Source organism: Plectropomus leopardus, chromosome 21 (assembly GCF_008729295.1).
Source record: "Plectropomus leopardus isolate mb chromosome 21, YSFRI_Pleo_2.0, whole genome shotgun sequence".
NCBI lineage: Eukaryota > Metazoa > Chordata > Actinopteri > Perciformes > Serranidae > Plectropomus > Plectropomus leopardus.
Window position 1 is genome coordinate 18,221,125 of NC_056483.1, and position 24,780 is coordinate 18,245,904.

Genomic DNA, 24,780 nt, shown 5'->3' on the forward strand with positions numbered 1-24,780 from the left:
TGAAAAAATTTGCCAAATCTCCTCTGCCAATGCTAAACAGCTTATTCTTATATTGACTCTTATTTGGTGGATTAGATGATTGAAGAAACATGACATACTAGCATTTTAACAACTTATTCATTTAACAAACAGGAGCCTCAGTAGCATGTGGAAGAACCATGCACAGCCACAACAGCCTGGGACCTCCTCCTCATGCTGGTCACCAGCCCGGTCACACACTGCTGTGGGATGCCATCCCATTCTTCAATCAGCATTTGTCACAAGTCAGCCAACATGGTTGTGCTACTTTTGACACAATTCTTGGAGCAGACACCAACTGACCACTGTAGCAGGGCCCATGCTCACAGGTGCTGACAATCAGGTGCCAACCATTGCACCTGGGGGTACCAAAAACTCAAAACAAGAGTCAATAGAAACAGCAAGTAAGGCTGTTTGGCACTGGCAGAGAAGATTTAGCAAATTTTTCATGGACATAACCCACATACTCAGCTCTGCTGCTCATCCTCCAAATGCATGTTCCTTACAAATGTGGCACCATTTAAAAGGGAAATAAACAGGCTTTCCAAATAATCTACTAAACACTAATTTCCTTACTTTTTATGCGTAGTTTAAATATCCTCCTACACACTGCCTTTTAAAGTATAAAATGTTCTGTGCTTCAGACAAGAAACCACCCAACAACACCACAACTGTTTCCTGATTTGTTTCTTTATTGAATCATCTGCACCATTTATGCGTCTGCGATGGTAACTTCAACCTCTACACCTGGCTCAATGCTGATGGAGGTGATCTGCTTGACGATTTCAGATGGGCTGTGCAGATCAATGAGGCGCTTGTGGATCCTCATCTGGAAGCGATCCCAGGTTTTGGATCCTTCACCACAGGGAGTCTTTCTGGTGGTGATGCGCAGAGTCTGGAGGGTGCAGGAAAAAAATGATTTTATTTATCCAATATACCACATGGTAGCAGTCCCGTATTCACACTGCACTCATGCTGTTCCTGTGCTCTCAAAAGGTATTTTCACGTCAACTTTCCAATATACTATTCGCTTCAGACTCTGTGTCAGAATTATGGAAGGTATTCTAGCATATTTTCTTGCCATTATTTTCGCATGTGGACTACTACATTTATATCTCGCACCTTCTTGATTTGTGCTATACTAGCACCCTGTTAGATAAGTCTTGTGTGTTGCCATTTATAAATGGCAACAAAGAAACTTTAGGAGAACAAAATGAGAGGAGCATGTACAAAAAACATTGTTAAGCTTTTGTGGGAAATGTGGCACACAGTAGATGGTCAAATTGAGATGTATTTGGTGTTACAAAATTAGATCTTATGAATGCCCATGCAAGTATTGTCCAAGAAAGTCTTATATATAGTTAATGTTTAACTCAATGTGCATAATGAGTGTCTGTCTGTCCCTGTCTTCAGAAACCAACACGTGGTAGATGCCAGACTTGGCGATGTTCATTTTAACAGCAAATTCACATCTTAAAACCATGCAGTAGGAAAAAACCCCAAAACAAAACAATTGTCTAGCCCATGTGATTCAGTACCTTGGTAGGCATGCGGACGGGTCCCTTCACCTTCAGGTTCTTCTCCTTAGCCCCACGGATCAAGTCAGCACAGACTGAGGATTATATAAAGAAAAAAACTTAAAAAAACAAGTAATTGCCCATCACTTTATTATACTTTTAAAGTAATGGCTCAGAATAGCGTATACAGTCTTCACTGTTAATAAGATAGAAATTGTATCCTCATAGCTCAAGTTTATGTTCCTTTCTCAAATTTAACTACTTTGAGTTCAGTTACCTTTCTCCAGAGATTTGACGTTGCGGCTGGTGAGGGTGATACGGATGCGGTGAATGGCAACCTCAGTCTCAACAGGTGCCTTGCCAGTGTCCTTGAAAGCCTGCATGAATGGGGAAAAAAAGTTAAACACAGAACCTAACATTAATGTTCACAGGATTTCAGATAACAAGAGACTGCAACGAAAACAGACATACTGGAGGATCCAGAAGAGTAACTGGCTATGGGTTGTACTGTTTTACACTAACAGTAGGGCCTTGGCTAACATCACCTGCATTGGTTTATGGTTTACCATTAACCCCTTAACAACAGTTTTTCTTGTGTTTTCAGTTGCCTTTTACAAGTTTTTGAACTTCTGCAACCTGAATAATTCTATCTAAAAACCATGGGAAAACAAGAAACAAGACAAGAAATTAGTAAAAGCAAACAAGAGAACAGCTTGAAAAGTAATGTTTAAAAAAAGGATAGTAATTCAGGATAGTAATTTACTTGTGCCTTCACATAGTTTCGGACTTGCAGATACTTTTGTACAGTACCTACACGCAGAACCAGCTAAATAGCACGTGGGGCGCCAAATATTGCAATAAATTCTACCAGAAATGAGTGCTCTAGTGTAGGTAACGAAGTCTAATGTTGCTCGTTTTGAAAATACAGCAAAACAACGTAATGTTACTGTCTAGGTGCAAATGGATCCCGTCCAACATGACTTCCTATGAAAAACTACAGGAACTTGCATATATAAATAACCACAAAAAGCTAGAGTGTGCGTTTACAAATACAATTAACTCGTGAAAAATCTACAATATAACCACAAGGGAGCACGAAAAAGGAAATGTTACTGGTGCATTTTTAGATATGCCAAACTATCAGTATATTTGATAAATCGGGAAATTTGATTTATTGTGCACTGTACAGTAGGCAATGTAATGTAATTGTAATACTAATAGATTTTGTATTCAAGAGTCACATTTTTTTATAACTTGTGGCGGGACATCTGCTTGAAGCACCATTAGCTGTGGTAGCTAACGTTAGCCAACAGACTCCGGAGAGTTTCGATGTTCAAATTAAGCTACAAAATTATGACATTACGAAAAAATGAGCTTCGAACGAAGACGTTAAAACTTGTCTCTGATAACACATACCATTTTGATTATTCCTGACCGACTTATTCGGAAGAAATTCAAGCGAACAGCGGTGAGCCAGGAACAGGCGCCACCAACGTGGTTAGCTCTTGACGGAAAAGAGCGAGCAGAGGCCCGCTTCCTGCATATCTACTGTTCATCCGGGTCTCTGAGTCTTCTTCTTTGGTGTTTAAGACCAATTCCTAATCAACAGCGACATCTAGTGGTTAAACTAGTGTTGTTTTTAACCGCGACCACTACAGTCTACAGCAAGGGTTTATATTATTAAAGTCTATGGTCTGCGACCTTTACCATCAGAAATGCAATTTTTGCACAAATAACTACCAAGAAATCTGTCTGGAGCCGCAAAAGCTATTTGAGCCTTATAATGAAGGGAGCATAGCCTATTAAGTCATCATTATCAACGGGTCTAAATGAGTAGTCATTAATATTTCAACTTAATATCACACCCGGTAAAGATTTTTTTTAAAATAAAACATATATATTAACATTAGTACCACTGTGACAGTGAACAAAAGTGATACCAGTGGTGACTTCGTCCCAAGTTTTTTACTCAATTATGGCTTTCAGGTACTTCAACCCCCAATGACTGATGCACGTATAAAACGCAATAATAATCAGGATTAACTATTATAATTTATTAACTTGTAACTATGACGGACAAGGGGAAATGTAAAAGCAGTAACAGCAGTAAGCAGGGCTTTTACTTTGAAAGATGATAGCGGAAGCTAAGTGTTGTAGTTTCTTGACGCTGTGAACTTTCTAAACAAGTAACGGAACCGGGGCAGTGCCGGCTGGATGCCAGAAAGTTGTTTTGTCGAAACCAGTAAAGGAATTACGAAAGTGTTATGATTGTAAAAGATTATTCACTGGGTGAAGAGTTTGAGAAGAAGAGGAGCAGTCACTGACTTGGACGCTAAACTTTATTTTACTGTGCGTCATGATTTCCAGTCCCAGGCCGCCGCCGACTGACAGAGGAAAAGTTGTACCGTTGGACCGTAATCACTGATGAGACCAGCCGGAGTTGAATGGAGTAAACGAGGAGATGAATTTCGGTGTCCCCGCCAATTCGCTGCTGCTTCTCCGTGCCTGTGACGAGGGGGACTATGAAACCGCTCGGGGGATACTGGAGCCCGGAGCCCCGAAGGAGTCCGGGCGGCAGAGCAGGCTGCGGTCAGAAGCGGGGTCTGAGTGCAGCACCGCGGACATGTTGGCTCTGGTGCCGGTGGACTGCACGGACGAGGAGGGAAACACCGCCCTGCAGTTTGCCTCGGCCAGCGGTCATGAGAACCTGGTCCGGTTCTTGCTGCGAAAGGGGGCCTCGGTGGACAGCCGCAACAACTACGGCTGGACCCCGCTGATGCAGGCTGCTAGGTGGGGCTCATTGCACGGTGTTACAGTGTACCGAGCAGTGGTGGAAGAAGTTTTCAAATACTTTACTGTAGTAAATGTACTGACACCTACCTGTGAAAATACTCTGTTACAACTAAAAGTCACGCACTGACAGTGTTACTTGAGTAAATTAAGTATTACCAAGAAAATATGCTTAAAGTATTAGAAGTAAAAGTACCCAGTGCAGGCAAATCTTAAAAAGACCCCTAAAACTCAACGTTATTTTTTTTAATTAAAAAAAGAGAAAAACATCCAAAAACTTTTTTATTATTATTACAATTATTAACCCAAACTTAAATGATTAAAACATTAACGAAAAGAAAGTCATTTCAATAAATCATTAAAAAAACACCCACAAAACTCAGTTTTTTTTTTTTTTTTTAAAGAAAATGACTGAAAAGCAAAATAGCAATTGGCAGTTAATTTTTCTGGAAATTGTCAGCTTGATTAATCAACTAATCATTGCAGCTGTACATGTTTAAACTGTTAGGTGATTTAATTACTACAAAATATATGTTATACGATTTTATGATTCTTTATGCAAAAATCTTAATTTTTAAAGCAACTAAAGCTTTGAGATAAATATTGTGAACTAAAATGTACAATATTTTCCTCTGAAATGTTGTGGAGTAAAAATTTAAAATGCCATAAAAACAAAATGCTGAAGCAAAAAACAAGTGCCTTAAAGTCATACTTAAGCACAGTACTTTAGTGAATATACTTTGTTACATTAAACCACTGGCACTTAGAGAGGAACACACCAAACTCCATGGCAGTTTTATTTGTCATTTCAGCCTATACACGGTAAATTACTTCCTTATCCAGTATAGGAATTATCAGGAGCCACTCTTTAATTCGTTGAATAGAAACACACATTTTAGAGGAAAATAACAGTTGGTTTGCTTTTTATTCTCACAAACATTTTGCACCATAACACACTAACAATGGACACTGTGAGACTATTATAATATTAAAAGTACCCATAATGCTGTTACAAATTTGATTAACTGTTTTAAACTTTAGAAAAAAACATCTCCAAAGTCCTACCTTTTAATTTTTTCTTATTTTTTCTTTGTGCCTGTAATTCTCCTCCAGGTTTGGTCACCTGACAGTTGCCCACATCCTCCTGGAGAACGGGGCAGAGATTAATGGACGGAACAGGCTAGGTGCGAGCGTCTTGACTATGGCGGCCCGTGGGGGACACACTCATGTAGTCAAGCTACTCCTGGAAAGCGGGGCATACGTTGATGATTATGATCATCTGGCTGTTGCTGCGGAGTCAGTGTCAAACGGCAACAACAACAACAGCTGCAGGTTTGGACTGTACTTCAGACTTTAAGCTTGCTCCTCGAAGAAAACATCCCTCTCTTCAGATTTTGACAGACATCTTCAGTCTGTTTTAAATCCTTGTTTGGGAAACCTTTTTTCCACAGCGCGGCTGGTTTTGGAGGTGGTGAAGGTTGTCCAGGTGGAGGAGGTGGCAGAGAATTCATGGACATCATAGCCCTGATGGTGGCATGTCAGCATGGTCATGAGGCTGCGGTCCGCCTGCTGCTAGAGTGGGGCTCTGATGTCAACTTTTCCCAGAAGACCACAGGTTGGGGACCGCTGATGGTGGCCACCCTCAGTGGCAAGGTGGGTTCAGTGGGGTATTTCGTGCACTGTTGGTGTACATTGGTAATGAAATTTTATAGCATGTGGAAATTAAAATGCATTTAATCAAACTCTTTTTTTTTTGTTTTGAGTTATTGAAGCAGCTCACGAATAAAGTTGTGTTTTGAAGGTGGCTGTGGCTCAGCAGCTGGTGGAGCGTGGAGCTGACCCCGACCGAGTCAATGTCCTGTCCAAGACGGCCTTTGAACTGGCCATGCAGCTCAAACAGAGAGACATCAAGGCCTATCTGGACTCCATCACCACTGTCCGACCTCAGACAGGTGAGACTTCCTTCTTTCTTTCAAATTCAAATGAACTTTTTTGGCACAAAGTTTTAAAATTCAGATCTTTATTTCGATCTTACCTAATAAAATGGGAGAGTAAAATAAAATTTAAGCAAGAAAAGCAACACCTAGAATGCCCATCGGACATATTCAGTAAACAACGTGAGTATGTTGTGTCAGAAAAGGACCGGGAGAAAATAAATATGTCCCAAATCTGACCCCCTTTTCTCATTTTTAGCAACAAAACTTAATTTGAAACATGAATATTCCAAACATTTGTCCCAATATTTACCATGCGCACTTCGATCAAATCGAACAAGAATGAAGACAAAACAAGAACACACACACACACACACACACACACACAGAACAAAGAAACCCATCAATACAGAAATAAAGTCACATTATCAAAAGCAAGCTACCTATCATGTATCCCCTCTGTTCTACCACCTCATATCCCTTCAACATGTTGCTTTTAAAAATGTGTTTAAAATTCATTAACTGTTCTACGTGTTTTCAGTTCCCACACAACAGCTGTTCCACAAATTAACCTCCTTGACTCTAATACAATGATATTAAGTAAATACAGCATCTAAACCATGTTGTACAAAGTTTACAAAATAAGTGTAATAATTCTGAACATAAGAGACAAAAAGGCAGAGTTAGAACGAGTACAAAACATTTTTTGTGTAATTTTTCTAATTGTTTTGCAGTTTTTTTGGCAGCATTACTTTTACCCCGAGAAAGTGTTTAATTTAGTTTTGATGTGAGAATTTGTTGGAGTCTTGTTATTGAAATATTACTTTTGATGAAGGTGTTTTTTAAATGTCCTCTCACAGTTTAACAGGGAGTGTTGCTCTGTCTCTAATCTGTTAGCAGTATAGAACACCCATATCTCTCTCACTTCTGTGTTGCTGTCCTGCACTGCCATTAACACAGGCGTGAGAGCGAAACCAACAGCAGTGTCTCTCGGCCTCTTTGATGTGTATTAGCTCCTCTCACAAGCAGCTCAGGCTTCAGCTCAGTTATCCTGCACCGTCATATATTCTTTCAATAACTCTGAGTGTGAATGCCCCACCTGACAGGAATACCTGCAGACACTGCTCAGGGCTCTTTGTACTATAGTGGTTATATATGCAAATACATCATCACTAACCGAATCATATCATACTTACATATTTGCTAGAGATTCAAAAATAGATAGATAGCTCAACTGTATTGTCATAGCAGATATACACAACAGTGTACATGGAACGAAATTTCATTGCAACTGGCTCTGAAAAAGAAGAAACGCTGTACATAAAAATAGAATAAATAGATACATAAAACTGCACATATGCATAAATATATTGCACAGTGGTGATTACACAATTATGAGTAGTGGATTAAAAAAACAATCAATCTATAAAATTATAATAGATTGTAGATTATGGAAGAAAAGAGAGGTGACTGGCTTGCTCTGTGGATCACAATCAAATGAAGGTCATGAAAGATGGCAGATTATATTATAATCGAAAGAAATAAAAGATCACATTTCACAGAATTTGTCTTCATGTGATTTCATGTGACGAATAAATTGAGTTGAATATCAAGATCAGTCTGGCTCAGGAATGAGTAATTAGGCCGTGATGTGCCACATAGCTAATAGCTGGGCTGAAATGTAGGTAAAACACAATACTTTGGTTTTGCAGGAAAGTGTATGAAAAAAAATCACTTTTGCCATTTTTGTATCAGTCTGGCTGCCTTTTCAGTTACAGCATGCAGTTTTAAATGTATCTTACGGATCTCTCAGTTTGTCTTGTCTCTTGTTTCTTCTTCTTTTTCTCTGTGCATTTTTTTTTGTGTGAGAAGTGAACATCGCAGTGATTAGTATTTATTTACATAACCCTCCCCACACACACGCACGCACACACACACATGCACACTAACAGATGATACTGGCTTATGTGGAATCCAGCCAAGTTTCAGTGCACATCACCGCTCTCTTCTGTCTTTGCTTTTTTTCTTCACAGACGACGAGAGAAGAAGACCAGATGTGTTCAGTGCTCTAAAGTTGGGTGAGTTAAATTTAAAACTTAATTCACTCGTGCAAAACTGCAAAAAAAAAAAAATCTGTTTTGGATGTCAGACAGCTGATTGAATAAGTTAATAGTTTTTTACATTTCATTTGTTGTCATATGTTGAATCAGGGAATTCCCAGCTCGTCAAAGAGATCTTGGAGGAGGATCCTACTCAGGTGAATTCATCCAATCAGGAGGGAGCGTCACCCCTTATGATGGCGGCGGTGAGCGGTCAGTTGGAGGTGGTGCAGCTGATGGTGGAGAAGAAAGCCGACATAGACAAACAAGACGGCGTCCATGGGTGGACGGCTTTAATGCAGGCCACCTATCATGGGTAAGAGGCAGCTGCTGGTTTATTATGGTAACCTTTAGTGGAGATATGAAGTCCTCTCATAATGTAATGTTGTATGTACATTATGAGTGCTGCTGACACAACCGTCAATGCTCTCCTGCTCTTTCTTTTGTTTCCTCTCTGTCCTCCTCCTAGTAATAAAGACATTGTCAAGTACCTGTTGAGTCAAGGGGCTGACGTCAACCTGCGAGCTAAGAATGGATACACAGCCTTTGATTTGGTCATGTTGCTGAACGACCCAGGTACCCTCACCATCATCACTGTTTTACAGCCATTTGGGAAAATGTGCTCAGATTGAACCAACAGTTTGTTCCTAATAAACTGTAATAAATAGCAGATATCCACCATCTGTGAAAATAATAGTACCATCTTGAAAATAATGAAAGCTGATGTTGTTTTTTATGTTTACCTATCAATGTACGAACCTACCTTAAGACTTTAACTAAAGCAGAGGTACTCATCATTTTGCAATGATAACCAATAAAAGAATAATTTCCCAAAATGTATAGTAAATATATCATTTGGGACTTAAATCCAACAGATGTTACTCTAACTTTGAATTGCAGAGCAGATACGATTACTCCATTGATCGATTATTCAGTGAAGACAGAGAATTGATTTGCTAATGTATAGCTCATTTTTTTTCTCATGTAAAAATGCTAAAAAGTCACTGGTGTTAGCTCCTCAAATTTGAATATTTATTTTAACAAAATCATTGAAACCAAAGGTCCACTTATTAACTTTCAGCTGTATTTTATGGCCTTCCATTGTTTTGAATATTTGCTTATTTTCTCATTTCTCATAGGTAAGAACAGGAAAACCTTTTTTTTGCTACTTTTGTACATTTTACAGACCAAAAGATGAATCCCTTATTCAGGAGTATAACGCTAAATTAAAATGTAAAGAGAAAATAATCACAGGTTGGAGCCCTTATACATTGTCAAACATTAGATTCACCCATATTTTCACACTCATAAGTGGCATTATATTGCAAAAGGATATTGTTTTTATATATGCGTCAGTGTCTGAACTATGTTTTGAGAGATGTCAGGTAACATTATAATTCTTCAAAGAAGACGGCTGGAAAGCTGAAATCATATTCTAATGAAGTTATGACTAATAAGCTGTTTATGTCTTCACAACAAATAGAAAGTGGCACTTGACACAATCCATGCTTGGTTGTTTCCACGATGTCTGTTAATCCTTTCATTCAGTGAATCCTTATTTATTGTCTCTGTGTCTACTCTGATTTTCCCAGACACTGAGCTGGTGCGTCTGTTGGCGTCAGTGTGCATGCAAGTCGACAAAGACAAGTCGAAACACCGGGGCAGAGCCTTAATGACTCGCTCCAAAAGCAGACAGTCCCTCAACAACGTCCCTGTTCCACCTGACGACAAGGGAGGCCTTAAGGTAAGGGAAAAGTCCTGTTACTTTAATATTCAGTGAAAAAGTACATAATTCTTACATTTGAGTGTGAGGAGCTCCTTTTTGGTCCCTTCAACATCTACAAATATTAAAACAATTACTTAAGAAAGAAATGTTTTTGCCCAGATGCCCCATCCAGAGAGAGTTGGTATGATATCATTCACGATGTCTTTGTAATGGAAAGAATGAACTTTTCAATGAGGCTTCAGTGATAAAAAAAAGTGGAAATTTGGAAGAAGTGGAATATGTATATTTCCCCGAAATACCCTTCTTTTGTTTAAATGTTTATTCAACTTTTTATTTATTTAGCTCAAACAAAAAACATCCCATGTTCTATATTATTATTTTTGGTTTTGCGTCTGTTACTGTAGGAAGAGAAAATGTAAAAAAAAAGAAATTGCATATCAAATCTTCAATCCATACGATGTAGTGCTTGTCGATTATTTTTATATTTCATTTAATTTTAATAATTGCCCAGTGATGGAAACATTGTAAGGGAAAACACATAAGCCACGTCTATAACTCCATGACGTTTCCATGTTTGACACCACTTTCTAGTCCTGGTGGAGTCGGATGTCCAATCGTTTCCGTCGGCTTAAGCTGACTCACACCCTGAGGCACGGTCTTTCATCCAACCGCCTGGCTCCATTTCCAGACGACACTGAAACCTCACTGGACGCTACAATGAAGGCCAATAGGAAGCCTGCTGCCGTGTCTAATGGGGCGCTGGCACAAACTCCTGCCCTGGGAGGGAACGACGTCAGCGCTGCCTGGGCTGTCAAGAGCAAAGACGCTGGTGGGACACAGTCACACCATTCATTCATTCATTGTGATTCTTTTAGAGCATAATTACTGTAGTCTGTAACACATCAGATGTTTAGCTGTAAGGGAACTCCGGCAATGTCGAGTCTTAAATTCAGGAACACTAGATTTCCATTGTTTTTTCTTTTGGCTGGTGAGTAAAGAAAATCTAGCAGCCACTTGCATGTTTTACCAGCATTTGGCTGGTGGCCGGTGCTAATTTCCAACCCTGCACAGATCATGACATTGTTGTGTTCCCTGGCAACACAAAAGTATACGTGTCATTGGCTAACTCTGTGGGAACAGACTTTTTCTGGACTTAACACGCTACGAATGAATATGTCCCGTAAATCTCACAAGTTTGTCCTCAACGCCAGCCAAGAAGTCGATCAGATGAACAGTTGTCATGAAGAAATTGAAGGACAGACAGACTCCTTCCGTTTGAGTTAGACGTCACACAGCAGTTGTATGTTGTATGATGTTGTAAAGGGAATGTGTAACCGTGGTTTATTTTCATTTTGCAGGCCTTTGCAGGGCATCCTCAGAAAAGGAGGACTTTCTTATAACCACAATGGTAGGATTTTTTGGATTTTTCACTGAACACTTTTTCAGCCTCTCAGACAGTGTTGTGTGTAGAATGAATCACCTTGTGCGAAAGTTAACACGCTTGGCTGAAACATCTTTTGGATTAACCCTTTGAAACCTGGAGCAACATCACTTGCTTTAAAATGCTTTTCACAAGTATTTAAACCTTTAAACCCTAAACAAATTGCGGCGATTTCTTTCAAAAACATGGGGGAAACGGCAAAGAGCAACTTTGTTATAAATGTTTGACAAATTGCAGGAAATTACTAAATTAAGAAAATTATATTTTGAAAAAGGCTAGAGAAAAATATCTAAAAAGAAAAAAGCCAGGGAAAAACTATATTTATGACCACATTTAGATATTACCGTAAACATTGTTACAAAATTATTTTTCACATTTTTTTTGTTTTTTTTAAACTTTCTTCTTGTTTTTAGAATTTCTTTAAAAAATTGTAATTTCATGTGTTTTCTTGTTCTTTTTACTAATTTCTTGCTAATTTTTGGGTCATTTCTTCTTTAATTTCTCATTGCCGTCCTCTATATTTGTAAATGGAATCAAGCCAATTTGCCCAGGTTTTAAAGGGCTATAGGTAAGGGGATTGCACTTTATAGCTGTTTCAATAAGTGCCATTTGAATTACTGTTTGTTTGTTGTTAGTAGTGATGTTGTAGTTACAACATGTTTTCCATCTCCTCTAGCTCAGAAGTGGTGCGCCCTTGACCCGGCTGCCCAATGACAAGCTGAAAGCGGTGATCCCTCCCTTCCTGCCTCCGTCCAACTTCGAACCGTGGAACTCTGACCGTTCACGTCTCCTCCGGGAGGGAAAAAGCGAGGTGCCCCGCCTGCCTATGCCACCTCAGAGGAAGCTGAACAGCAGTGGCAACTCAGATATTGTGAGTGTTTGTGGTGAGAAATGTTTCTTCAAGGGTGGTCAACTCTGTCGTAATTCACGTGCCTTTGTTCTCCTTTTATCAGACGTCTATCAGTCGTGTGGTAAGCAGGTCCATAAAGTTTCCCAGCATCCCCAAGGGGCCGTCCTCATCCTCTCCTTCAAACTCTGGTCACTACCACTCCCCACACTCCTCAGGAGGCTCCAATGGAGTGGCGGGGATCAACCGGGACTCTCACAACCGTTCAGGTTCACACAAACATAGACAAATGCAGACATTTTGTGACACAATGGTCCGTATGCAGAAACATTCTCTTAAATTTCTCTTATATTTTCTCTGAATTTTTTTTGGTAAGAGAAAATGTAAGTGTTTAAAATAATAATAATGATGATAAATATAAATTTGTAAAAATAAATCAATTTAAACAAAGTAAGGGAAATGTGTTAAAGTTTTAAAAGTAAAAGTAAGCATTTAAAATGGTTTCTATAATTGTCTTAAATCAAAATAATTTAAATGATTAAAAGGGAAAGAAGGAAGTCCTCATACATACAGTAAATATGAGAAGCTGGAGCCATGACATGTTTTTGCACCAAAAATGACTTACTCTATTATAAAAAGAGTTGCCCATTGATTAGCTAATTAATTAACTAATTATTTTAGCTGCACTTGTACGTTTCCATATGGTTTGTGCGCAAAACTCTTAATTTATAAGGTACAGTATTTATCTAATAATAGTAGTGGAGTAAAAAGTACAATATTTCCCCCTAAAGTGGAGCAGAGTAGAAGTGAAAAGTGGCATGAAATTAAAATACTCAAGTAAAGTAAAAGTTCCTCAGATTTGCAGTACAGTACTTGAGTAAATGTACTATGTTACATTCCCGCACTGGTCAGCAGAGGGATGCACAGTAACTAAAATTATTTATTGGGATTAACGCACCAAGTAGAGCAGTATTTCTGTAGCCCTGAAATTCTGATTACTCTTAAACATTGTCTGATGATAACGTTGATTATATGATAGTCATGCATGTTCCTCAAATGTAAAATGTATTTTTCCTTGCGCTGGGCAACAATTTGTGGTGTGTGAAAATTAGATGTTTTTCTCTTAGTTTGGTAAGAGTGGTCTGGAAATTTTCTCTTACGTAAGAGAAGAGCAAACCTACAAAGAACATTGTAAAATCCCCAAAATCTATGAGTACTACCAAAATAAGAGCAAATAATGGATATGAGCAACAATAAGAGAAAATTTGTTGGTATATTGTTTCTTGCAGGAGGCACAATGTAAACATTAGCATACAAATGATTTACTCTTGCCTCTTTCATCCTCCAGGGGGCAGTGCAGACAGTGTTCTCTCTCAGATAGCAGCTCAAAGGAAGCGAGCAGCAGGCCTGATAGAGGTGAAGGCTCAGCCTCCAGAGAAACAGCCCAGTCAGACACAGAGCCAAATCCCACCACCACCCTCAGCACCCGGGCTGCCACTGCCTGATATCAGCCTTCCTGACATCCACTCCCACCCCAGTCTGGTGGCTTCGGACATCCACTCCAGAAGGGTCTGTGTTTCATTATTCCTGTGTAAAAACAGCTAAAGTGCCTCCTGTCATGTCAGTGAACTATTGCTACTGTCCACCTGTATTTTGCAGAAGATGGAGTTGAAGAAGAGACCTCAGTCAGGGAATTCCTCCACCTCTAAGAGCACTTCGCCCACTTTGACGCCGTCTCCTTCCCCGACACCAAAGCCTCCCACTGGGCCGGGAGACTCTCTGTCCTCAGCCTCTTCCCATCCTCGCTCCAAGAGCAGCGGGGGGTCCAGTAGTGGAACCATAACTGATGAAGGTGACACCATCCTGAATTCAGCATCGACTGAAATTACGTTCCGTACACCGCATACATTTGTCACAGCAAAAGTATTAATTCCACACTTATTCAGCAATTAACACCAGTCCTGTAAACATATAAAAGGAAACAGAAAAACAGCATTTATAGATGTGTTAAATTAACAGTAATTATTATTCAGAAAATTATTAGTGTTCATTCTTGATAACTTGCTTCGATAATTTTCTCAGTTACCTCATCTTTTTTGCGGGTCACTCTATACGACCTGATGTGGGATTCTACCATACACACAGCTTTAGAGAAACCATGCTCCTGTATGTTCACCATGTGCCTCCCACACAAACTAAATCTACTCATAAAAAAAACTCTGGCCACGAGTGCCAATTATGATCACATTTCCTTAGATGAATCTAAATGTTGTTTTGTCTTTTTCAGATGAGCTGTCTGGTATATTGAAGAAACTGTCCCTGGAGAAATACCAGCCCATATTTGAGGAGCAGGAGGTATTTCATCTTCACATCAAAGGGGAATTTTAGAACATTTTATTTCATTTATGAAATATACTTTTATGATTCAATAAGTTTACAAAGTCCAAGTACAGTTGGAAAATTGTTCCTTTAATTAGTTACATGTGTTTTTCTCTGTTCTCTTCTTCTAGGTGGACATGGAGGCGTTCCTGACTCTAACAGATGGAGACCTGAGGGAGCTGGGCATTAAAACGGACGGACCTAGACAACAGATCTTGGCAGCCATATCAGAGCTCAATGCTGGAAAGGTGCATTTGGTCGCAAATGTATTTTGCATCTCCACAGAAACCTCCAGTGGTGTGTTTCCAGGAATCTCTGGGCTTAGGTTATGTGTGTTTTTTCCCACTTCCAGTTTTCCACAGTATAACTCAACAGCATATCATAATAAAATGCCAACACTGTGAGCCAGCAGAGATAGGTAGAATTACTTTGATGGAAACTGGGAGAAACTTACAATAGATACCAGAGGGCTGCAATATGTTGAAGTATATGAAAAGTATCTCTGCCTGACAGTAACTGGTTTATAATGACCGTTGTTGGTTGTTATCAGGGCAGAGAGAGGCAGATCCTTCAAGAGACCATCCATAACTTCCAGTCTTCCTTTGGTAGCAGCGCCAGCAACCCAAGACAAGCTGGTGAACCACGCTGTGAGTGTCAAAGATTAAAATTGAGCTATGAACTCTGGAGGAGACACTGGAGCACTAAGTATACGCAGAAACACCATCATAATCTGTCACTTTTGTCTCTTCATCTGTTTTTCTTTCCTCAGCACCTACAGGCTGGATGAGACACCAGGTTCGTTCGTCCAACAAAAGGTAGCCCTGCAGCCCTGATGCCTGCCAGGAAGTACACCAAAGGTACTTAGAATAAGAGTAAAATGCCGCTGAACTCTAAGCAAAGGCAAAAATAATATGGATGTCTTCTGGACGTCGGTGTCCAAGACCACTAGCGGTGTTAGTGCAAGAGGACGCTGCAGCAAAATGGCCAACCACACCCTGATAATCTGCCTTTGTAGGACCCTCCAGGACCAAACTGCACTAAAGTATTCCTCTTATGGATCCTAAAGCGGGGGGATGGGGCTGGCTGAGTCCAGTGCCCTGCTGCTTTTTCACAAAGCACATGATTACCTGGCAAGTTATTTTTTATGCTATAGTGATACGGTTGCTACATCTACTGTTATTGCTGCACATGGGAGAGTTCAGAAAGATGAGAAGATCAAATCCACAGCAGAGGGAGAGCAAGCGAGAGCCAAGAGAGAGATTATTTTATCCAAACAAATGTGAGAGATATAGCACATGTATTGTAAAAATGGCAAGGTACGTGAGGAGAAAAGAAGAGAGAGATTCTGAGTATATTAATAAAATATAATAATAAAACAGGTATTAGCCAGTAATACTGTGATTGAGACTTTAAAGCAGTGGAGATGACAGTAAAGGTGCACTGATGAGGAAAGAATATGGAGAGAGAGAGGGACGTTAGCTGAGTGATTTTTTTTGTCTTTGACTGCTCGCACTAGTGTTTTGATGCCGTTTGTTTATTGGTCACTATGTAAGAAAATGATTTTTAGTCAGGACTGTGCCATCATAAATAAATAAACGTTAAGCAATAACTATGTTTTTTATTTACTGTTTAAAATCTCATTGGACTGGAGATGAGCAGATATTGGCAAAAACGCTTTGGGAGCATTTTACGAGCAGCGTAAATTTAGATTGAAAGAGTACATTAAGCAATAGTTTCCAGGGAGTCTAATCTATGTTTTGCATCTGGCTGTACCATTAAACAGTTGGGCTGCATGCAGAAAGACTGAGCGTTGTATCGTTTCTAAATATCAGGTACTTATAATATGTATCTAAAATCAGCTGTGGCAGAGTTCAGATATGAGATGCGCTCAATCATGCAATGAGTTTGGGAAAGATGAATAAACTCAAAATTTCAAAAAAGGAATCTGGATGATAAAATGAGTCACTAAACAGAAATAAACGTTTTGCCCAAACTAGCAAGTGAAATAAACTCCGGCTGTGATGAACTGTTCTGTGAAGTGTTTTTAAGCTCCTTTACTGAGGTCTCTTTAGTTGCATTAAAGAGAGACTATGCAACTTTTCAATGAAAAACGGACTTTATCAACAATAAAACTCAAGCTTATTCATATCAGCGCACTTTGGGGGTTTTGCTTTTACATCCTTATCTGGCCTGATATGGTGGTACTCCCTAAAAACGTAATTCAAGGCGTAGTTTTGCAGGACATGGCAGTGCACACAGTGAGCTCTGTGACCTTTAAAGCTTGTGCTTTGAGTGCATGTTCATACATAACATGACCTGCGTGCACCTTTGTAAGAATACACAAAATGTATGTGTGAGTATGTGCAGGTACCAAGTTATGAAGGAGTTCACTGATATAATCAGTACTTTATAGTTGCTCATTTTAGCTATTACAAATTTAAAATGCATTACAATGTGTAACCAACCTGACTGGGTTGTTTTACAGACTTGGTCCTCTTTTCTACTCGTGCTACTGCAACAGTACACTTTAGCACCAGTATGATGTAATGTTCACCTGTAGCCACAGTGGCTGCAACTTTGCAGGCTCACTTAAAGAAATAATATGTGGGAATTCTTGGTTAGTGAAAGCAAACCCCAGATTAACCATCATTTGCTATTTGCAGGGCTCTTTTCAGCGCTGTGTCGGCGATTTCAATAGCTCCCTCTTGGATGCATGCTGCTTATGGTCTGGCACCTGGTCACTACCATTTTAGAAAGTCCAGACCTCACCTGCAATGGGTCCCAGGACTGTCCCAATCATGGCAGAATAAGAAGAAAATAAGAAAATACAGGCAGAGGGCAGAGTCGCTGTAGGTAAATACACCACCCCACACTTCTAGTGTCTCATAAATGATAACTGAAAGGGATTTCTTTTGTGTCTATATGTTCTATACTTTTTTTGGGGGGAAAATCCTAATAATGCACTTTAAAAAACAGATGTTACTGTTTAAGTCACAATTAGCAACCAAGGAGGTGTAACAGCCTTATTTAGGAGCTTAAAAGAGGTTTTCTACAACTTACAAATCCCCTTAAGGCATGTGTAAGGCACATAAAACTACTCTTCTTTGAAAATTATTTTTATTAACTATAGTGCAAGTGGGATAATGCAACTATAAACTGTTAAAACTCCCCCAGAATCTAAAAAAAAAAAGCAAATACCTGTAATTTTTTATTTCAAATGTTTAGCTATTGGACAGAAGACGTCTCCTCCCAAAACTGTTGTGTTGTTATCTGCATTGAGTGTTTCAAGTTTCCACATAATACTTGAGAAAGCTGCATCCTGGACCATGATTGGTTTCCAAACTCAATGATGTCACAAAAAAGTGAAGTAACAGCTAACATTTCGGAGTGTGTTTGGTGGGGGAGGTTTAGAAAGAAACATGTTTAATATACACAGCTGTCCATTTTTTTAAGCTACTGTTGCCATGTCACTAAAGTTCAGAAACACAGACCATCCCCAAATATGACCAAATAGCAACACTCTGGCGTTGCTGAAATGGTTATTGATGAGCTGGATATAGACTGGCCCGACAGGCAGGCGACAGGGTTCCTGTAGAGTTTAATGAAAAGCATCACTCAGCGGAGGAAAGCTGTCCTCTCCAGGGCCGCGGCAGATCGAGTGTTCAGATGTACAGTCACATGTGAGCTTCGAGAAACTGAAGGAGAGAAAAATACATTTGGAATATATTAACATCGCTGTGGCATGTGGGCAGCAAATGGAGTGACTCATTCAATTTCCTCCCAATTGATTTCATCCACATACGGTTTTGATTGGATTGAATAACATTTAATAATATTGTTTTTAGCTGTCAATACAGTAGTCATGTGGTGGGATAAGGAATAGATTATGAGTGCGTAGAGATCATTAAATCAGCGATGTAGATACTGACTCAGAAAGAAGATTTTTGTAATGAACAGATTAATTTCTTTTAAACTTTTTAACTGCTTCGTACTGCTACTGGTAAGATCTCAAAAGTCTAAGCCAAGATGTCTGCCGCATCAGCTGCAAGTGGTCTCTTGTCTGTGGTAAAACGGGCTGACTGAAGGAACCTGAGTCTGTCTGAGTTAAAGCCGACGTTAAGATCCCCAGAAGAGATAAATTCTTACTAAGTGCCAGTTTTCCGATCTTCATCCCCCGTGCTTTCCTATAGCAGTACATACTGTACTCGACAAAGTACAGACTGACTCTGAACTAAACCTCTGTGGTTTATTAAGCGCATACTGAAGAGCATTTAGTCTTAACGTCATAATCAAAAAATATATCATGTTGTCAATACTGTCAAATGTGAAGTGCATTTTACAAAATTCACTAATGCAAAAGTGCTGCAAAATCTTGAAAAGTCACTTGCTCAAGATCATTTAGTTAAAAATCTGCCAGATCTAAATCCATTTCATCTGTTTTTTAAAAGCACTGGAACAAGTGACATTATCTTAGTACAAGGTAGAAAACGGTAAATCACTCCACCACAGTCAAAAAATTCACTCCCATGATTAATTCTCCTTGGAAACCAATAAACTATCCTTCAATTTATTTAACCTTTTTGAAAGAAATACAAGATGTTACAATTAAGGGCTAAACTAAAGGAGTTGGGACAGTTTTCGGACAGTTTTCCACCAGGTGTGCCTGAGGAGATGCTTGGGATTGGACTGAAATGTGAAGCAAGTGACTTTCTCTCTGCCGCCAGGGACACATTTCACACAAGTTGCCAGATATGAAGGATTTTTCCCAGCATTTGGAGTCTTCTCTCAAAGCTTGGGTGCCATTACCATGAAATTCACTTTGTGGCCATTGGCCTTTTCAGATGTGCATCACATAGGGCAATGGCTTTACTACAGAGTGTGTGTGCGTGTGTGTGTGTGTGTCCGTCCTTTCACAAGCTTTCACGATGAGCAGGATCTCATACTCTACACTTTCTGATTTCTTTTTCTCATCAGGATTCGTACAGTCATGAAAAACCTGGAAAGTCATGGAAATTGGCCTGGAAAAGTTTTGTAAAACTAAATACACCCTAAAAGTTATGAAAAAATCCTGGATTTTTGTTTCACAAATCTGTATAATAACACATGATGAGTTCATGGACAGTTGGAAATTTGAAAATCTAATGATAATTTCTGTTTTTACAGGCTTTTTTTGGTGACTTTGAAAGCTCTGAATATATTACTTTTCAAAATAACATATATTTTAAAAAGCTTTTATATAGTAATGAAAAAGAATCCAAAAGAAGTACCGATGGTTGTTTCAGGGAGTATATGGTCTTGAGAATTTGCCTTAGAGTCATGAAAATTTATTGACAAAAATGTGTATGAACCCTGTCTCTTTCTTTGCTTCTCTTGCCCACTTCGTCCTCTTTCTCACTGAAGAGTTGTCGGCGCTTTTACACATCCATCACAGTATAGTAACAGTTGTTAATCAAAGCCCAGCTACATCCAATAAGCTGTGTGCACAACCATCATAGCTTTGCACATTGTTTGCCCAAACTAACAGTTGCTGCCTGATTTCATGGTAGCATTCCATTGTCAATATTCATCCTTGCAAAAGTGACTCATTTGCACCGAGAATTTCCCAGCATCCTGGGCGTTCCACAAGGCTGTGGACCTTTCACCGTCTCACTGTCCTCATTTTTTTTTTCTGTGCAGTTCACACTCGCATACAGACAGGAACAGAGCCACAGATACGTGATTGAGCAGATTATGGACAGCATAGGAGGAACCTGACCTCCATCTCACCCTTGTTCTGACCATAACATGACCTTTGAAAAACCCAAATCCAAATGTCAACAAAAGATTATCCCCACAGAGTCTTATAACACAATTTCCCTCCTCAAACCAATTGACACAGCTCGAGATACAGGGATTGACAGACATGTGACTAGACAGCAGCAGTGTGGAGTGTATTTTGTAGCATATGGCTTTAATGGGTGATATTTGCTTGTTGTGTGAAACCAGCAAAACTCTGAACCACTGAATATGAGTAGAATGAAAAACTACTAAAATGGAATGGAAACACCTCATTCCACATCATCTAGAGCATAAATTAGTGCAGTATTACCACAGAAGAAGAATATCACTGTCCTACCATAAAGTGAAATTTAGTCTGAGTATTTTTTTCTGAAAGTGCAGTGGTTCCTTTGCGACTTCATTTGCTTTCAGGAGTGCACACATAGTGGTGTGTAACAAGGCCTCTGTTTTTCTCTCTGGCGCATTATAATTTTTCCTTGAAGATAAGGTGTTTTAAAGCCTTAATAATATTTGTTGACTTTGCATTTTTCTACAAATCATGGATATGTTACATTTGTACATTGTGTATGTTGCAGATATGTTAAAACGTAACGTTTCTTTATGTTTGAATTTTCAGTTTTATATGGTGATGATGTTGTGGTTAATGTGTCGTTAGGTTGAGGCACAAATACCACTTGGTTATGGTTAGGAAAACATTACATTTAGACTTAAAATATCCGGTTTGGTCACCTCAGACACTTCTGGGCATGTCCCAAACTGCCGTTAAAAACAAATGCTTTTGTCACTAAAAACATGGCTGGACATGTCCCAAGCTGCATGTCCCAAGTCATTAACAAAACCCACTTTTGGCCTACAAACACAGCTAGACTTGTCCAATTCTGTCATTAAGAAACACCTGCTTTTGCCGCTGAAAACACCGCTCGACGTGTCCCAAACTGTAGTTAAAAACACCCGCTTTTATCACTATAAACTAGACTGGAAATGTCTTGAACTGACTTTAAAAAACACCCTCTTTTGTTGTTTTGAATACAGCTGGACATTTTCCGAAATGTGGTTGAAAAACAGCCACTTTGTGGCTATAAAAATGGCTGGACATGTCACAAACTGTCATTAAAAATGCTTTTTTTGCTACAAACACAGCTGGACATGTCCCAAAATGTAATTAAAAAACATACACTTTTGTCACTAAAAACACATCTGGACAGCTCCCTGACTGTCATTTAAAAACACCATTTTGTGGCGACAAACACAGCTGGACATGTCCCAAACTGTTAAAGAATACTCACATTTGTCACTGTAAACAGGGCTGGAGATGTCCCCAACTATCGTTAAAAAAACACCCACTTTTGTCACTCAGAACATGATCAGACATGTCCCACTCTGTCACTGAAACCACCCACTTTTGATGCTACAAACACAGCTGGAAATGTCCCAAACTATGGTTAAAAAAACACCCACTTTTGTCACTACAAACACAGGTAGATATGTCCAGAACTGTCGTTAAAAAACACCTGTTTTTGTTGCTCAAAACATAGCTGGAAACTGTCCCATTCTGTTGCTAAAACCACCCGCTTTTGACGCTACAAACAAAGCTGAAATATGTCTTGAGCTGTTAAAAAACACGCTCTTTTGTTTTTCACAAACACCGGTCAGCTGCTGTCTGCTGATTGTCTGTCGTTTTGCCAAGATGTCACAGTTGTGTGACCTTAAATCATTCATGAGATCAATACTGACGCCGGAGATACTTCCCCTCCATTCAAGCGTTGCATTTCTTCATTTTGTTGTAGTTATGGTTTGTCAAGTGATTTTGTGCATCTTTACGGTTTCACTCTGTGCCTTTCTAGTCCATTGTGTAATTATGTCCTGGATTTTAGTTTCATAGTCTTATGAGATCAAAGCAGATCTATTTTCTTGTCCCCAAAAAACCTTCTATCCGTTTGGTATTAAACACTTCAGGGTCAGTGTGTGATTATTTTTTGCAGCATGTGTACAGTACAGTTGAAACTGTACTGGTTTTGTATGATGTAATACATGTGTGAGTCTACATGTATGTTCTGCACAGTAAGGGTCAGGACATGCTTCCTGTTTTGACCTAACAGGACCTCTTGAGCTGGTCATGTCCATTAACAATTCTCTGCTGTCATGGATTATACTCTGGCTCCACAAATCCTGACAACACCATTCCTATGAACTCTCCGCCTGCGCTCTGAGTTCAGGGTCATCTGTGGGTGAAGTCAGTGGCTCTGACGGTCCCGCCCATTGTTAGAAATAGGCTAAATTTACACCAATAACTTAAATTTCACTATTTCTCAAATCGTTTCCTCACAATGTTACTGATATACATCCACTCATTTGAGTGCAAGGTCGAGGCCATGTTAATTATATTTGAAGTTGTCTTTCCTATGTTGACCATCCCATAAATTATGAATGTCCATTAGAATCAGACCTGACATGTCACAGCTCCGCACGCCTCCTGGCATCCCACAGCGATGCTAACACACATCTTAATCAATGAAAGCCACACTTCCAGCTGGCAGATGGCTTTCAGTAAGTCCTATTTGGCTCTATTGTCATTATTCTGAAATGTGTATTAAACCCCACACGCTTAGTATATGTGCACACACACACGCGCAGTGGACATAGACATGCACTTATGCACACACACACATGGTCGCGTGCAAAGGTCTGTCCCTGCAGCACTAGCAGAGCTTTAAGCCTGAGCTAATCTGGAAGGCAGCTTGGATAGTGTTGCTAGTGGATTTGCATTGATACTAAAGCTCCCTGTAGCTTTAATGGCAGCCACTGACAGTGTTAACACGACCTTACGACCTCTGCAGATCCCCTGCTCCACCTGTCACAACAAATAAAACATCACCTCTGATGGATACTTTGAACACAGTGCTGTTTGCAAATTATCTCAGGTGGAGCCATACCACAGTACCACATACAGTATTGGCCATGTGACTGTAGATTGACTCTGTAAGTATTTACATTTTACATTTACATGGAGTACGTGAGGAATAAAATGAAAGAAAAACTATTTTTCACAAACCAGGTTTTGTATTTGCTTTATTGATAGGTAGAATTGTAATGCTTTAACCCCTTAACACCTGGATCGATATCAGTTTTCCCGTGCTGCGTTCAAACACCTTATACAAGCATTTAAACCTCTGAAGCCTGAGAAAATTGTTTTTCTTTTGAAAACAGGAAAAAAATGCAATCACTGTTAATTGCAAGATATTAGTAAAAGGTGACATGAAAATGGTTGGGGGGTTGGACTATTACATATTATCTAGAAAACAAGGGAAATGTCCCTTCTTACTAATTTCTTGGAATACTTTTGGCCATTTCTTGTGAAGTTGTTAATTGCCTTCTTCCCAAGTTTTTGAAAGAAATAAAGCCACTTTGCTCAAGTTTCAAAGGGTTAATGTAAGTGACGGTGCACCTTTGACTTGTAATTATGAGAAATGGTCACTTTTTAAATGCAGCCTTTCTGGATATGACCATCTCTACTATTATTATAAGTATAGCTCACTCTGTTGTTTTCATTTGTCTCAATTTTCTTTTTGCTCTATTCTAAAGAGATGCTGTAAAAGCCACAGATTGCCTTTGTTTTGTCATTAATGTTTATTGATTTTGTCAAACTCATTCAGCAAAAAAAAGAAACGTACATGAACAGTTAACTCCACCACTGCCCTCAAGGGTATTTTCCAATTTGCGCAGTTGTATGTGTGATCACATGTGGCACAACATCACTAAGGGGATTCTCTTCTACTATGTCATCTTTATTTAAACACATGAAGTGTATCTCAGCCATAAGCTTGCGTGATTTACTCCACATGAATACACAATAAGCAATGTGTGCTCAAGTGTTGCTCTTGACTGTTTGTAATGCATGAGTTTGTACACTAGAGTGCAGTACAGTAGACAGTCATACATACTGTGCATATGATCTCAGGGTATTACTTTTTTGTTTCAATGAAAAGACAGCATATTACAATGGCAGACTTTATTAGTTTTACGTTTTACAAGCAATCATAAAAGTAAAATGGAACATTTGAAAATCAGAGGATAAATTAAATTCGTCTACAAAACTTAAGTACACAGAAAAAAAACCCCAATTTGTTCAGGTAATGCAATTAGAATAGATCACTTATGATTTTTTTAAGCCTGTTTAACACACTTTAAATAAATCTGCTTTGACTTTACATGCATTGTCTATTTACACCATGCATCTTCAGTGTAGACTCA

General features: G+C 39.2%; 3 protein-coding genes and 1 non-coding gene across 6 annotated transcripts in view; 2 read left to right on the forward strand and 2 right to left on the reverse strand.

Moving 5' to 3' along the window:
- Positions 1–690: 690 nt before the first annotated feature.
- Positions 691–3,059, reverse strand: rps20 (ribosomal protein S20). Its single transcript, XM_042510445.1, has 4 exons — positions 2,952–3,059; positions 1,813–1,912; positions 1,557–1,630; positions 691–913 (listed from the first exon to the last, which is right to left on the reverse strand). The coding sequence occupies exons 1-4, from the start codon at positions 2,952–2,954 to the stop codon at positions 731–733; spliced, it is 360 nt and encodes a 119-aa protein (XP_042366379.1). The 5' UTR covers positions 2,955–3,059; the 3' UTR covers positions 691–730.
- LOC121961018 lies at positions 1,701–1,767 on the reverse strand. The gene has a single exon (XR_006107016.1). It is a non-coding gene; the product is annotated as a small nucleolar RNA U54 (small nucleolar RNA).
- A 658-nt stretch (positions 3,060–3,717) lies between the features above and the next one.
- Positions 3,718–16,762, forward strand: LOC121960871 (ankyrin repeat and SAM domain-containing protein 6-like). Of its 2 annotated transcripts, none has more exons than XR_006107012.1 (18): positions 3,718–4,325; positions 5,439–5,657; positions 5,777–5,978; positions 6,127–6,277; positions 8,293–8,337; positions 8,470–8,674; positions 8,828–8,934; positions 9,951–10,102; positions 10,676–10,913; positions 11,443–11,492; positions 12,202–12,396; positions 12,479–12,641; positions 13,721–13,941; positions 14,032–14,224; positions 14,660–14,727; positions 14,883–15,048; positions 15,302–15,398; positions 15,521–16,762. XR_006107012.1 is itself a non-coding variant. In XM_042510756.1 (18 exons), the coding sequence occupies exons 1-18, from the start codon at positions 3,997–3,999 to the stop codon at positions 15,568–15,570; spliced, it is 2,802 nt and encodes a 933-aa protein (XP_042366690.1). In that variant the 5' UTR covers positions 3,718–3,996; the 3' UTR covers positions 15,571–16,762. The 2 variants fall into 2 exon arrangements, 1 of the variants encoding a protein (XP_042366690.1); XM_042510756.1 differs by having other exon boundaries at positions 14,883–14,999.
- Positions 16,763–17,424: 662 nt separating this feature from the next.
- Positions 17,425–24,780, forward strand: part of ahrra (aryl-hydrocarbon receptor repressor a) — an 87,138-nt gene continuing 79,782 nt past the window's right edge. Inside the window, exon 1 of one of the 2 annotated variants that reach the window (XM_042510225.1) lies at positions 17,425–17,600. In XM_042510225.1, coding sequence (XP_042366159.1) covers positions 17,461–17,600 — 140 coding nt within the window. In that variant the 5' untranslated portion in view covers positions 17,425–17,460. Of the gene's footprint in view, positions 17,605–24,780 lie in introns of both variants that reach the window. The other variant, XM_042510227.1, reaches the window with a different exon arrangement.